Consider the following 13,609-nt stretch of genomic DNA (forward strand, 5'->3'; position numbering starts at 1 on the left):
CTCTCTCTCTCTCTCTCTCTCTCTCTCAAATTGAGCTTCACATATAGAGGGGATCCTGCGGAGATTGTCTCATCCTATGTCTACCTTGGTGTCACTTTCAGTGGCCCACGCTTTACCATAGTTCGCGCAGCACATGCCACAGTGACACGGGGATATGCAGCCTTGAGCTTACTTGAGCGGCAGTGCTTCCAAGCACATTTCTAGGAGCCCAGGATGAAGGGCTGGCTTTTTGACACCCTCGTCACACCAGCCTTGATGTATGGGGCCAAATTTATCCGATGTGGATTGGCAGCGAGTTGAGAGGCCCCAGGTAATGATGTTGTCCTGTATGATCCGCAACAAACCATCAGTCCTGCACCAGATTATCCAGGTAGAGTTTGCTGCAGCCCCGATGGTAGTGGATGCACTCTTCCAGACAGTCACATACCACCATCACATCAGTCACATGGATCCCCACAGGTACCTGAGGCTTGCCCTGGAGTCCTTGAGACAGCTAGCACTTGAGGGTCACTCTGGAGTATGGTATGCAGTAGTTTCCACTCCAGGACATGCTACACCGCCATTGAGCTACCTTTCCACGTGACATAGCTGAGGGAGACCTCTCGGCCATACTCATTAGCCCCATGCTTGATATTTGATATTTTGGAGAGTGGTATACCATCTACTCGGAGCTGATGTTGCTCTCATGTTTCTATGTTCTTAGTATTCCATGATGAGTTTCCATGGACAGTTTTGTATCACCCCAATGAGATAGCTATGTTTATGTTTTATTTCTGTTTTATTTTCCATTCCATGATGAGATATGCCATGGACATTATTGTATCACTTTGGTCTCATAGGCCCATTGGGTCTTTAGTAGACGCTTAATCTCTCTCTCTCTCTCTCTCTCTCTCTCTCTCTCTCTCTCTCTGCCCAATAGTGGGCACCCCGTGGGACTCTAGTTGAGAGAGCTATCCAGTTGGGCAGATCCAGACGCCCGAGGGTTCGCGGATCCTTACATCAGAGACGGTGTCTACACCAGAGGATTCAGAGCATCATTGCGAGGCATTGGGCCCGTCCGACCAGGCATCTCACTATGGCAGATATCTAGGCCATCCGGCAGAGACCCATGCTAGAGCTCCTAGGATGATTACCACTCCAGCCATATACTGTTGCACTCACTGTCACTTTTGTACTCCCCCATATTCATGTATTCATGTATCCATGTACTCATGTACCCCATTTTGACTAGTAGCATTAGCTTCCCACTCTCCCTAGTTGCTGCTTCCGGATGCTCCCTACTGATGTATTGTAGGGCTAGATACTTACCTTCAGTCCTTTCTTTTCTTTTCCAGATAGTGTATCAGGTGTCATATGGTTGTAACTTTGGTCTCATAGGTCACTTTGGCCTTTTGAAGACGTTAATATAACATTTCATTTCATTTCATTTCTCTCTCTCTCTCTCTCTCTCTCTCTCTCTCTCTCTCTCTCTCTCTCTCTCTTGTTGATATATCCATGGTACCATTGTATTACTTTTGTTCTCACTAACTTTCTTTCTTTCTTTCTTTCTCTCTTTCTCTCTCGTTTATATGCAGGAGCAGATGGTGAGTGGCAGCAGGCGTAGGGACCCACAATACACTAGGCTATTGAGGCTTTAAGAGCTTCATGGCTATGGTTGTGTGAGCAGCAACATGGGGAGAGAGAGAGCTAGAGAGAGGAGACAATGCTCAAGAGAGAGTGTACTACATGACTCAATGATGTGATTCTTATATATTTGATTTAGTGAAGGAAATGTACCTTTATAGGTTACAAAGGTTGCCTCAGTGACATCACTGCTTATGTTATAACAAGGTTCATACCCAGGTAAGACCTTGATTCCCAACAGCCTTGTCTCTCATCATGTCCTCTTAATACTCCGTCCCTATGTCGACTAAGCTCTATAATGAACATACCAAGACATCTCTCGTCCTCATACTGCATCACCTGTGCCTGTAGCCCGAACCCCTCCCGGAAGAGGCAGTGAAATCTCCCCCATATCTTATAATATGTAGGGCATCTGAACATATAGTGGGCCTTGTCCTCTACCTCCCCTATGGTTCATATTGTGCATATCCGCTCCTCTCGTGGGTTGTTCTCAGCTCTCCCAATCTCTACTTGGAAGCGGTGAGAGGGTACTTTGAGTTGACCAATCATGGTGCGCATAGCATGTGGATTTGCATGTACCTCGGGATCTCAAAAAATGATCTTTGTAAAGCTCACTTTTCATCCCTATCTCTAATGATGACACCCAAGTGTGGCATATGTGTAGGCTGAGTAGATCCAACCGGATGATCTAGTTGATCTTGTGTCATGAGAGGTCAAGGTGTGGGGAGTCTAGGTTGTACTGAAATGGGGGAAGATGATCCATCTGCAATCCATGTGCATGAAATTAAAGATGGTGGTGGTCTTTTCTGCAAGTTGTGGAGGGAAGTCTGGCCTGTCTCCCTCTCATGATACAGCTGCATAGAAGACTCTAGTGGTAGCCGAGGGAGATGGTCTCTGTCCTGGGAGTATACATGCTGAAAGTAAGTAGTGGTTTGGACGAGAGCATCTGTGACCAGTGGGGCTAGAGAGAAAGAAGAAGAAGAAGAAAGATATATTAACGTCTACGAGAGGCCAAAGTCGGCCTATGAGACAAAAAATAATACAACTGTGTTCTTCCGGTCATCGGAAGAAAAGAAACAAAAGAAAAAGTGTGCATGTGTCTGGATACAACTGTGAATCATCATGGATCGGTGAGAGAGAGAGAGAGAGAGAGAGGATTTGCATGAGCATCTACAACCATCATGGGTTAGAATAAAATGGAGAGTTTGTTTTATGTACCAGGCCAGTTTACAAAGGGCATGAAAGTGCAGCTAGCACGGACAGGAAAACTGGTGTCCTTGACAAGGCCACAGAAGATGTTTGCTCAAGACCGTTCGACAATAGAGACTGGCTTTGCAGGGGATGGTGAGATCTCGTCATGAGTATGATAGCATTAAAGAATAGTGAAGCAGTATTTGCAATTTGTTGTTAGAACTACGAAATTTGAAAGGACATGTTTTGGAAATGGTGGATATCACACCAGTTTGATGTGTTTTTGTTGGCTCTTTTTAGCGTTTGTCTCCTCTACTTTTAATGGACTTCTGATTTTGTGGCTTCAGTCATTGGGTTGAACAATCCGAATACATTTGCCATTGGAGATACTATATACACAGGTTCCCGTGTGACTTTTCCTGGAATCCCTTCTTTCTCGCCAGAACTGTTTAGCTACATGCGGAATCCTAACCCGTCAAAATACAAGCAGTTCCAAAAGGGGCTCACGGAGCTTCTGGGTGAGGGTGCAGTTCAGGTGGTTGCTTTGAATCATACAGACCTTGCTATAATTCCTGCAGTTTGATTGGCTTGTTTCAAGACTTCATTGAAATGCCAGCTTTATTTCTCAAGATTAACCTGATATGACCTGTCTGTGTCTTTCTGGTGTGCATGCCCACAGGTGCTTTACTCCATCGATACAGGAAGAACAGATCCAATTTTGGCAGCCGTTGGGCAACTGCAGTTCGAGGTTATATTTGTCGCATACTTCATTACTTTCCCCCTCCCCCCTACAACTCAAGAAAATGACATCCTTTCATCAATAGAAGGAATGTACATCTGAAGTAACACATACTAGCCCTCTAATGAGGTAAAAAGAGAGTAGTAGGGCTCCCTCCATGCTGCTCTTAGAGGGAGGCTGCATATGAGGGTTGAAGAGCCACACTGGGGTTTGTATTGCCAAGTGATTTCATTCTCATCTCCAAATAAGAAAGGTCTGGTGGCATAGAAAAGCTGTCCGCGTCGGTCTTACAAGGCACTCCCATCGTCTGCATAGGGTGTGGACAAGGTCAGTCTAGATTGAGCAGGCTGACTTTGTGGAAGGAGTGGCTGTCCCCTTTATAAAATTGCTACTGGCAGAGGGCCCATTTGGCATTGAATCTGCCATCCAGCAAAGTTGGGAGGCGTGGTTGTGTTCTACTGTGTCACTGGTATCTGGTTGGCCACGGTGACAGCTATGCTACATGATTGCTTCATTATAACAATGCATTTTTCACAACACCAGGGGCTAATTTTTGGGTTTCTTTCTTTGCTCAGGTATTACAATACAGGATGATGAGTGAATATGGAGTGGAGGTACAGCTTGAACCTCTAGGTTATAGCATTGCTAGATGGGTTACACGAGGCTGGCCTGCAATTGAGAAGGCTGGAAAGCTTTACAACTGTGCCACAGTAAAAGATTGGGTAAGAAACACAATTAGTCTGCTCAAGATTCTATTTAAAGAAAAGCAAGCACGCCCCATAACAGTCAAAAACAGCATAACAGCCATTTTTATTATTATTAAAAAGGTCAAAACAGCAACAGTCAAAAACAAAAGAAGGGGGGGGGGGGGGGGGGGGGGGACTGTCCGTACGGTTACTGCACGATACCATACCGTACGTACTGTACGACAGTGTCATGCGACGTAAGAGAGCAACTATGAACCAGACATATGAACAAGTTAGTAGTTGTGGGCTGGTCCACAAAGACAAGTAAAAGGAATGCTATAAGCTTGGAAAACCTAGGTCCAAAGTCCATCTTGGTTGAGCCCTGACCCTTATAAATCAGCCTGCTTTTCCTAATCCCTGGGTTTCCTAACCCCTAGTCAGGCCAATTAAGCCTACGGTTAGTATCAGGTACATAACATTGTTCCCCTCTTCAGACATTTACGTCCTCGAAAATGAAGTCAGGGAATTTATGTTTCAAACTAGCCCACTGTTTCGCAAGTTGAGTCCTCCTCTGCCCTATCTTTGTAGTTAATCTTGTATTGAAAAATCAAGTTATTTCTAAGCTTCCTCTCCTTGAATTCTATTATGAACTCCGGTTCATGTGGAACAAAGCACAAGTCCTTAACCTCAACAAGTTCCTAAGGTGACACAAGGTTATCGAGTTTTCTAAGTCTACTTACATGGAAAATTGGATTAACTTGCACTCGTGGAGGCGATTCAAACACTCGTGGAGGCGATTCAAGTTTATAGGCAACCTCACCTACCTCTTCAGTTTGTAATGTCCTTAGTACCTAAGGGATAATTTTGCATATCAAAGTCTCAGAACTCTTGGGTACATTTAAATACACAAGCATTCCCTTGGAGAAAACCCTGAACGAGGATTTTGTAGGCGGTACCCAGCAACGTGATAGGCCACCGCTGTTGCACCTCCAGGCGATCGCACACTTCCTTGGGGATTAGGTGGATGAGACCCTCAACGAGTGATCAGGGAGGGAGCTTGTTGACCTCATTAAAGGCCATCCAAAAACCAGTGTTCATGAAGTCCTAGTGCCAAAGGAAAAGTGCTCCTCATCCACGCATATCCAGCATGGGGGGGCTAGAAGAGCCTACTCCAGTTTGTCCTCCGAAAAGTGGGAGTCCAAGAAATCTCTCAAGGTTGGGGGTAGTGCTAGGTAGGAGTCAGAGGTGAGGGATTGGATGCAAGGAAGGCGGCAGATGGCATCTTGGCAGTGGTGAGGGCCAGTGGACGTGAAGAAATCCCCTGTCACCTTGTCTCCTCCCTGCGTCAAGGAAGAGGCACGTGCATGATAGTGGTGCTCGACACACTAGCTATGGGCGGTGCCTAGGACAGCTATGTATGCAACAAACAGGTCCACACAGGCCAGGGTCGACAATTGGACCTTGGGACACTAGGACATTTGGATACTAATAGACATCATAATTTAGCAATAGGTTGGGAAGTAGAAAGTGGTGTAAACGGGTGAGAAAGTCGCTAGAAACGTGCCTTCACCATAGTACATTGTTGGGACAAGAGATTGAACCCTAAAGATGAGCGTAAGGGGGTCTTTTCATAGTTGACTAATAGGGAAAAAGAACAAACTTAACCACAAAGAAATTTGTCCTCTAAGAATATTCAGCACCTATAACTGGCCCACTTCTTCCCTCATTCTTTATTTTTGCAATTGAAGTTTCCATTTAACTAAGACTTCCCATACGCAAAGTAGCTAGGAGGTGCAGATTTCAGCCCCAAACTTTGACAGTAAGTTTTTCCTTCCATCTTCACCCAGCGTTTGCTTGCAAACAAAGGTTCTCATGCACCTCGGGTGGTTGGGGATTTGTTCAATTATGTTTTATCCTTGAGTCGCTTGACTGGCTTTATACATGGAGCGTTTGCTTAAGGTACATTAGAAGTATAGTAGTAGTAGGTTATTGATGTGTGCTTGTGCTTTCTCAAGTCTTCCATTGTGTTAATCATCTCTGTTAACACTTGCATCCGACCAATAGCCTAGCACTTTATTTGGTGTTTATCCTATTGCTTCTACTCTAGTTTTTTGTCTGGTGGTAAGATGATTTGAGTTGGAGTTTGATGCTCTTTTTACCTTGCAACACTCTTGAACGCTTGTATTGCTTATTGACAGTGGGGAAGGCCGGTCTTACTTTTTCGAAATGAATGGAGTGTAACACAGCTATTGGTAAATGTCTTTACTCTTTGAATGTTTGATATTGCTAGTTTTGACAAGTGAAAAATGAATGGCCTTGTTTTAGAGTAAAGCATACACACTTGCACAATGCTTTCTGAGACTGAATTCAGCTACAAGGCCCAATTAAAAGTGTGACTAATTGACTAGGTGCTAATGCCCTGCTTTGTGTGTTTGGCAAGTGGAGTCTGGGTCATCGGGAGAGCGGGGGCATCTGGATCTCTGGAGGGACTGTGCTCTCTCTTGGAGGGCTCCCCAGGTGCGTGATGCCAGCCTGCGGCAGGTCTGGAGGGTGCTCACTCCATGGGATGTTGGGACCTGTCGTGGTCCCGACATCCCATGTTTGGAGAACCTCATACAAGCTGAGTATGAGTTGGGGCGCTTTGGTGGAAGCCAAAGTACAACCTGTCATGGTCTCGACATCGACATGCCTCGGGGAATCTCATACAAGCTGAGTATGAGTTGGGGCACTTTGGTGGAAGCCAAAGAAGTCATTGATAAATGTCTCTGCGGTATCGCACATCTCAGGCTGCTGCCTCAATAGTCTGCCTTTGTGGTGTCTAAACTCTTTAGTCCCAAGCTTCTCTGATCTCTATTGTGCATCACCCGTGACAAGGGCCCGAATCCCTCTCTAAAGAGACACCCTAAGGAGACAGCGTCCACGTATCTCATAGTAAACTCGGCATCTAAGTATGTAATGCTTCTCAGACTCAATCTCCACCCAGTACTACATAGCCTGCATACCTTTTTGTCTTGTGGGATGCCCTCTGCTCTCAGACTTGAATTCCCCCCAGTACTACATAGCCTGCATACCTTTTTGTCTTGTGGGATGCCCTCTGCTCTCAGACTTGATCTCCCCCCAGTACTACATAGCCTGCATACCCATTTGTTATGTGCATTTATCTAGGACTCAGCTTCAGTTACTAGGTTTCCAGTTTCAGTTTCAGTTTCAGTTTTGTTTCAGTTTTCTATGATGATGATATTCGATGATATTTGTAATCATCTCTTGTCTGATAGGCCCATCACGCCTTTTGTAAGACGTAAATATAACTTTCTTTCTTTCTTTCTCCCTACCTCAACCTGAAGGCAATGTTAGAGCACCCTCATGAGTAGATAACTGGGCCTCTCAATGAAACCTTCCCCAGTGACCCTCAAGCAATGCTCTCTATAGCAATGAAGCTTTGGGGAAAGCTCACTCGGTGATATCCATGTCCTGTTTTTGTGGAGTCTAGTCAGATCTAGACAGATGATGCGGTTGATCTCATGTCGTTAGAGATCAAGGAAGGGCGAGTCCAAGTTATACTCAAATGGGGGGAGGCGGTCTATCCCAGAACCGTGTGACCCAAACAAACTAGTGATGCATTCGCCATGGACTGCCAAGAGAATATCATGCCGAGTAAACATGCCAAACCACATGGTGGCAAGGGCCTGGTGCGTCACCACCACTCAACCAACTAAGGATAGCCTTGTAGAGCTCTAGTACCATGCTCAGAAGAAGAGGGGCGAGCTGTTGCTCCGGAGAGAGATCGATGCCTACATGGCATCCCAAATAGCGGACTCGAGTGCCCCTCGAGACCCACTGAAAAGCCTCAAGTGGGCGCCAAGTCGGGGCGGGTGTGGAGCCTACCTAGAAACCACATGACTTGTGCTAGTCGATCTGTGCTCCTAATGCACGACAAAATATCTCAATTGCCTCAACGAATCTCTGGAGATTCCCCACATCTCCGGATAGGTATGCTGCTGTGTCATCTGCAAAGTGTGAGTCCAACAGCTCCTAAGTACAGAGGGAGAGATGCTATCCTTGGAGTCCGGTCTCCTGAGCGGAGAGGAAACTGCTCATGGCCTTGGCGACGAATAGGAAAAGGTAAGGTGCAGTGGACAGCCCTGTGGGACCGAGCGAGAAAGGGTAAATATGTCGCCTCAAGCTCCCTGAATGAGGACTTGACTGTGGGAAGCTGAGTAAAGTCTTGAAACACCACGGATCCACTCCCCTGGTAACCCCATCCGCCGGGGCATCGTGTCCTCCAGAAAACTTCAATCAACCCTATCATAAGCTTTCTAAAAATCTAGGAGGAGCACTATCAGGTCCTGTTGCCGCAGCCTGGCCAAAGCTGTCGCCTCCCAGAAAGTGAAGATGTCCAGAACACTCTGATCCTGAACAAAACATGTCTGAGGGTCATGGATAAAGTCAAGGAGGAAAGGCTGAAGTCTCTGGTTGATGGCTTTGGCCAAGATCTTGTAGGCAGTCCCAAGGAGGGTGATGGGTCTCCACTGTCGGATCTCCAATCTGTCACCACCTTCCTTAGGAATCAAATGAATCAAACCCTCTGAGAGCCTCTCTGGCATGGCGCCTGTAATCATAATCTCATTGAAGGCTGCTCGAAGGCCGTCTTCCATGAGATCCCAGGAGGAAATTGGAAGCCCATCCGCCCTTGTGCATTTGCCCCTAGGAAAAGCCGTCAAGGCCTCTGCCAGCTCCTATGCTATGAAGGGGGTCAATAAGAAGGTCCGGAGAGCGGGGGGAACCACCTCTCTCGTGTACCGCCCCAGACTCGCTCTTGCTCGTCCACCAACTGTGGGGATAATGGAGCACCTGGGAGGAGGTACCAAGAAAAGTCCGTGGCAATGGCTCTCACATGGGAGGGGGTCAGAGACGATAGCTCCATCCTGGCCACGCAATCGGTGAATAGCATCTCTTCGCCTGTTAGGGCATGAGGCCCTCCACTAGTGCCCTATTAAAGGGGTGAGCAACAAAGGGTCCCAGTGTGTTAGCTGCATAAATAAGATGCTCACTCTGTATGCCTCTGTGGTCAGCCGATCTCCCATGCTGTAACCGGCGGATAGCTCTCTCTAGCATCGAGGCGGTAAAGAAAGTAGAGGTGGTAGGGCGGGATTCCTGTGGCTGTGGTATGGGCGGCTCCTGAGGGATATGGTAGAGGCTCTTTGCATATATGTGCCTTGTGTGTGGATCCTCAATCGGGGTACGAGGTCGAGGCTCTCTCATCCTGCGCCATGCAGTGGCTGCATCTTTGCTCATGAGTAGGTGGTATATAAACCAGTACTGTGCCTCCTCATATGCACGCCTCTTACGGCATGTGAGGATCCTCATCTGTCGGCTCGCGTGTCTCTGTGTAATGGTCCCCAGTGCTCTCTGGGCACAGAGGTGTCTATATAGCTCTCTGCACTCATCATCATACCACCGATTCTGGGGCATGCTCCTAGATCTATCTGTGTGTGCAATGTGTGTATGGGGGGAAGCTGCGGGTGGCGGCCGTATGTAGTAGAGATGACAGCTGGGTGGTGAGTGTGTCTAGAGGTGACAGGGGATCCATCTGGAATAGCCCATCATATACATGATGCTCATATATGTCTGCCAAGTCATGGGTGAAGTAGAAAGTTCTATGCGATGCCTGTGTGGCCTGTGTGGGTGCTGGTGTGGAGCTCGCCACCAGTGACAGTAAGAGGTACGTGTGATCCTCACCAATAGGACGGGGGGATGGTGAAAGATGTCACTGCCTGTGTGGTCTCCATGGACCCCATGATGTAGTCCACTGTGCTACCCCCCCTGATCGTGGAAAGCATGCAGTGCTCCTGAATTTGTCACTGTCTCATCCTCTTATAAATAACAAGATGGTGTTGTGCTCCCAGCTCAAGTAAGTGATGACCATATCTGGTGTTATCCGGCCCAGCTCCCGTGTCCTCCACCTCCAGTGTGTGCATCACCTCGGGGTGCTCAAAATCATAAATGTCGCACTGTCGGCTCTGTGTCCGTGCATTGAAGTCCCCTATAAGGAGGACTTCCCCCAGGTTGGAGTAGTGTATGATCTCATCTGAAAGGGCTGCATATGGTGACTCTCCCAATGGCCCTGTGTCCTCCTCCTCGCCTCTACTCTCATCTTGTGGTGTCATGACATATCTTGATCCTCTAGGAGAGAAGTAGCATAGAGCAATGTATAACAGTGAACACCCTGTCTGCTGAGAGCTGCAGTCTAATCCACATGTATCTAGCCTCCTGGTCACGTGCTACCACCTGTAGGCGCTCCTGTAGCTCTCGCTTGAAGAGTACCGCTATACCTCCAGATCCTCTCGATGTGCTCTGCCGTGTGGTCCCCCTATATGTAAACTCCCACTAATAGCCCTCTACTTTGGGTAGCCCCCTCTCTAGGCTCTGGTGCGTCTCTTTAAGTAGTATAATGTCCCGTCCCTCCACGACCTCCTCCATCCTCCCAGGATGTGTCCAAAGTGCTCCATTGCAGTTCCAAACTGCTATGTGTATTTGTGAATCTGGATCCTCCATAGCCAATGTCCCATAGGCCGCTTGGCGCTAATCGGTGGCCTTGCCATCGATGATGACACGGCCATCGTGATAGAATGCTCTCTTGCCCTTTATCCGGGCCTGTAGGACTCTCGGCATGCATGTTTTCCTGTGTTCTATCTGCATCCTTGTAACGTCGTCATCCAAATAGATGGGATCTCCCTGTAATCCTCGTAGAATCACCCTCTTTCTCATGAAGGTGACCCCCTCCATCTCTCCTGCAAACTGTAGGATGAGGGCTCGCTTGCGTGTTGAGTCTTTCCCGGCTCTCCATGCTTTGGTGAAGGGGAGAGGGTCCTCTTCCCCTATAGCCGAGCTTCATGCATAGAAGCTGTCCATCTTTCTCGGGAGTGGAGTCAGGTGTCTCGGCTATACCTGTGACTCGAATGTTGAGGCGGCGGGCATGCCTCATCTTCTCCTCCTCAATGGTGGTGTGAATGATTTGGTGTTCTTCCCTTTGAGTCTCCTCCCTCACTTCTTTACGGATGTTCTTCTTCACCACCTCAACCCATCCTGACTGTTTGGCTTCGAGTTTTCCCTCCATGTCCTTTGTGATCTCCTAAGGCGGCGAATAGTAGCGAAGAGAGAGAGAGAGAGAGAGCTGTATTAACGTCTCAAAAGGCCAAAATGCTCGGTGAGGAGCCCATCATGATCCTATGCTCACCCAGTCTGCATCCTGTCAATAGCATCCTGTGAAGAGAGAGAGAGAGAGAGAGAGGGAGAGAGAGAGAGAGAGTTGTATTAACGGCTCAAAAGGCCAAAATGAAAAAGGTTACATCATATCCATGAGGTACATCATCCTGGGTACAAAATAGTAATAAAGAAAGGTAACAAAAATCTAGAGCTATAAAATCTGATGTAGGTACATGAGCAGAGAGCTCTCATATCACCCTAATACATCCTTCATGGGCCACTGTGACATGGTGCTCAAGGTGGTAAAACTGAGCCGGCGCGAGAAGGTCGAGATTTATTAGCATTTATGGAAGGCCAAAATGGCAGACCAAAAAAGTACAGTTTGTATACATTCTGAAATATAAAACACCTAAAGCATTTCCTAAATTTTATTGGTTGAATAGTTTGTTGCGGAAGTGCATGTATGTACTTTCCTTCTTCTGAAGGGCATCTGAAGGAAAAGGGGATTTTAGACCCCCAGGTGCATGTTGATATGTAACAGAAGCTCATCAGGTCTGACTGTTATATGGTTGCCTCTCAGTTACATTTAATTTAATTAAAGATCTTTGTTGCCTTGAGTGCAGACTGAAAATAAAGAGATTGGGGAATTGACACCCTATGCACTCCCCCCAACAGATGGACTTCGAGGATAATTTCCTGCTTTCTATATATTTCAAAATCCAGTTTATCTAGCTCAATATGCTATGGGCTATCGCTGAAGGAAGATACAGCTCTACATTTATATACCGTGGGGTCGAAAACTAGTAAGGTTAGGAGATCAGTTGTAGATGCAATATTTTTATCTCTAAGGTTGGAGGGCCCCTCTACTGTGTATATTGCACTCCCAGCTCATTTCACTATCAAGATCTCCCTGTAAATTATTGTGCTTCTCATTCTGTTTGTAACAGCTCATTTTCACCATCAAGATCTCCCTGTAAATTATTTTACTTCCATCGTGTTTGCAGCAGGTAAACAACCTATCTTGCATTTCAGGGCATACAATACTTGAAAGCATCATTTATGCCTGTGTTCTTCTAAGCAGCACGTGTTTGCTGGTGCTAGAATGATATAGACAGATAGTGCAGACTGGACCATCTCCTAGCCTCCGGGGTGACCCCATATAGCAGCGCATGGAGTATTCAGGCCTTCCAGGACAATGCTTCATTTGTAGGCACATGGGTCTCTCCACAGCCTTCCTCTCCGATGGATCTCTCACAGTAGCACCCCTCTCCGGCCTCTCCGGCCCTTCACCGCCTCCCCCCCTTCCCCTCCATCCTCGACACCGACTTTACGCGCAGCAATTCACTCTGCCTCGTCCTCATCATCCCAGCCCTACCCCCCCCCAGCTCCCAACCCGGAGTTGAGGCAGTCAGCGAGTTTCGTCTGTCGGTTGATTCACCGCTTTTCTGAGCCGGTTGAGATGACCGTTGCTGCCTCCCCGTTGAGGGCCCTCCCGTCAGAGCTCCTAGGTGGGGCCCCCAGGATCTTGGGGCAGCATGTGGACTATAGTTTCTTGCAATGTTTGCAGGTGGAAGGGACCGATATGTCTGAGGAGACAATAGCCCTTATATGGGTATGTGTGGTTTTTCACCACTCCATACCCTCTACGCCAGATAATGGCGCGATGATCTTCTCTTTCCCCCTCAATGCAGCCCCGGGGACAGAGTGGGATCTTGAGTTGGTGGCAACTGCCATCTAGGGACAGGCAGTCGAGCTTTTCCACCATCTCCACAATCTTCGCATCACCGACATTCTCACCCATTTTTAGCCTCTGGCTAGGATAGAGCTTGGAGGTTCAACATATCGGGGGTGATGGTGGCCTTCAGCCTGGAGGTGTTGCTCTTTGTATTCATGCATACTTCTGCCGCGGTACCTCTTCCCCCTTCTTATAGATACCTCCACTATGATCGATGGAGTCCGGAGTATGCATACACTCGCGCTCACAGAGAATGGTGTCACATGGAGGACAGGATCAGTATTCGGTAGTGGAGACCCATCGCTCTTCTAGGGACAGCCTATAAGATCTTGGCCAAGGCCATCAACATGAGACTTTAGCCTTTCCTCCCAGACTTGGTCCACGACACTCAGATAGGTTTTGTTAGAGCATCATGGACAACATCTTTAT

The 13,609-nt window shown here is 47.4% G+C and overlaps 1 protein-coding gene across 3 annotated transcripts in view; it reads left to right on the forward strand.

The window, feature by feature from the left end:
* The window catches only part of LOC147622747 (uncharacterized), a 115,221-nt gene extending 102,726 nt beyond the window's left edge, over positions 1–12,495 (forward strand). The window contains exons 11-17 of one of the 3 annotated variants that reach the window (XR_015269496.1): positions 2,845–2,967; positions 3,162–3,349; positions 3,494–3,562; positions 4,129–4,275; positions 6,438–6,491; positions 12,069–12,248; positions 12,450–12,495. Coding sequence is in view for 1 of the 3 variants with exons in the window: in XM_086822377.1 (XP_086678503.1) it covers positions 2,845–2,967; positions 3,162–3,349; positions 3,494–3,562; positions 4,129–4,275; positions 6,438–6,491; positions 12,069–12,137 (650 nt within the window). In the remaining 2 variants the exon portion in view is untranslated. Of the gene's footprint in view, positions 1–2,844; positions 2,968–3,161; positions 3,350–3,493; positions 3,563–4,128; positions 4,276–6,437; positions 6,492–12,068; positions 12,406–12,449 lie in introns of those variants that run through there. The other 2 variants (XR_015269497.1, XM_086822377.1) reach the window with 2 other exon arrangements.
* The last annotated feature ends 1,114 nt before the right edge of the window (positions 12,496–13,609 follow it).

This window comes from Cibotium barometz, chromosome 28 (genome assembly GCF_041138505.1).
Source record: "Cibotium barometz isolate CiBa-2024 chromosome 28, ASM4113850v1, whole genome shotgun sequence".
NCBI classification, from domain to species: domain Eukaryota; kingdom Viridiplantae; phylum Streptophyta; class Polypodiopsida; order Cyatheales; family Cibotiaceae; genus Cibotium; species Cibotium barometz.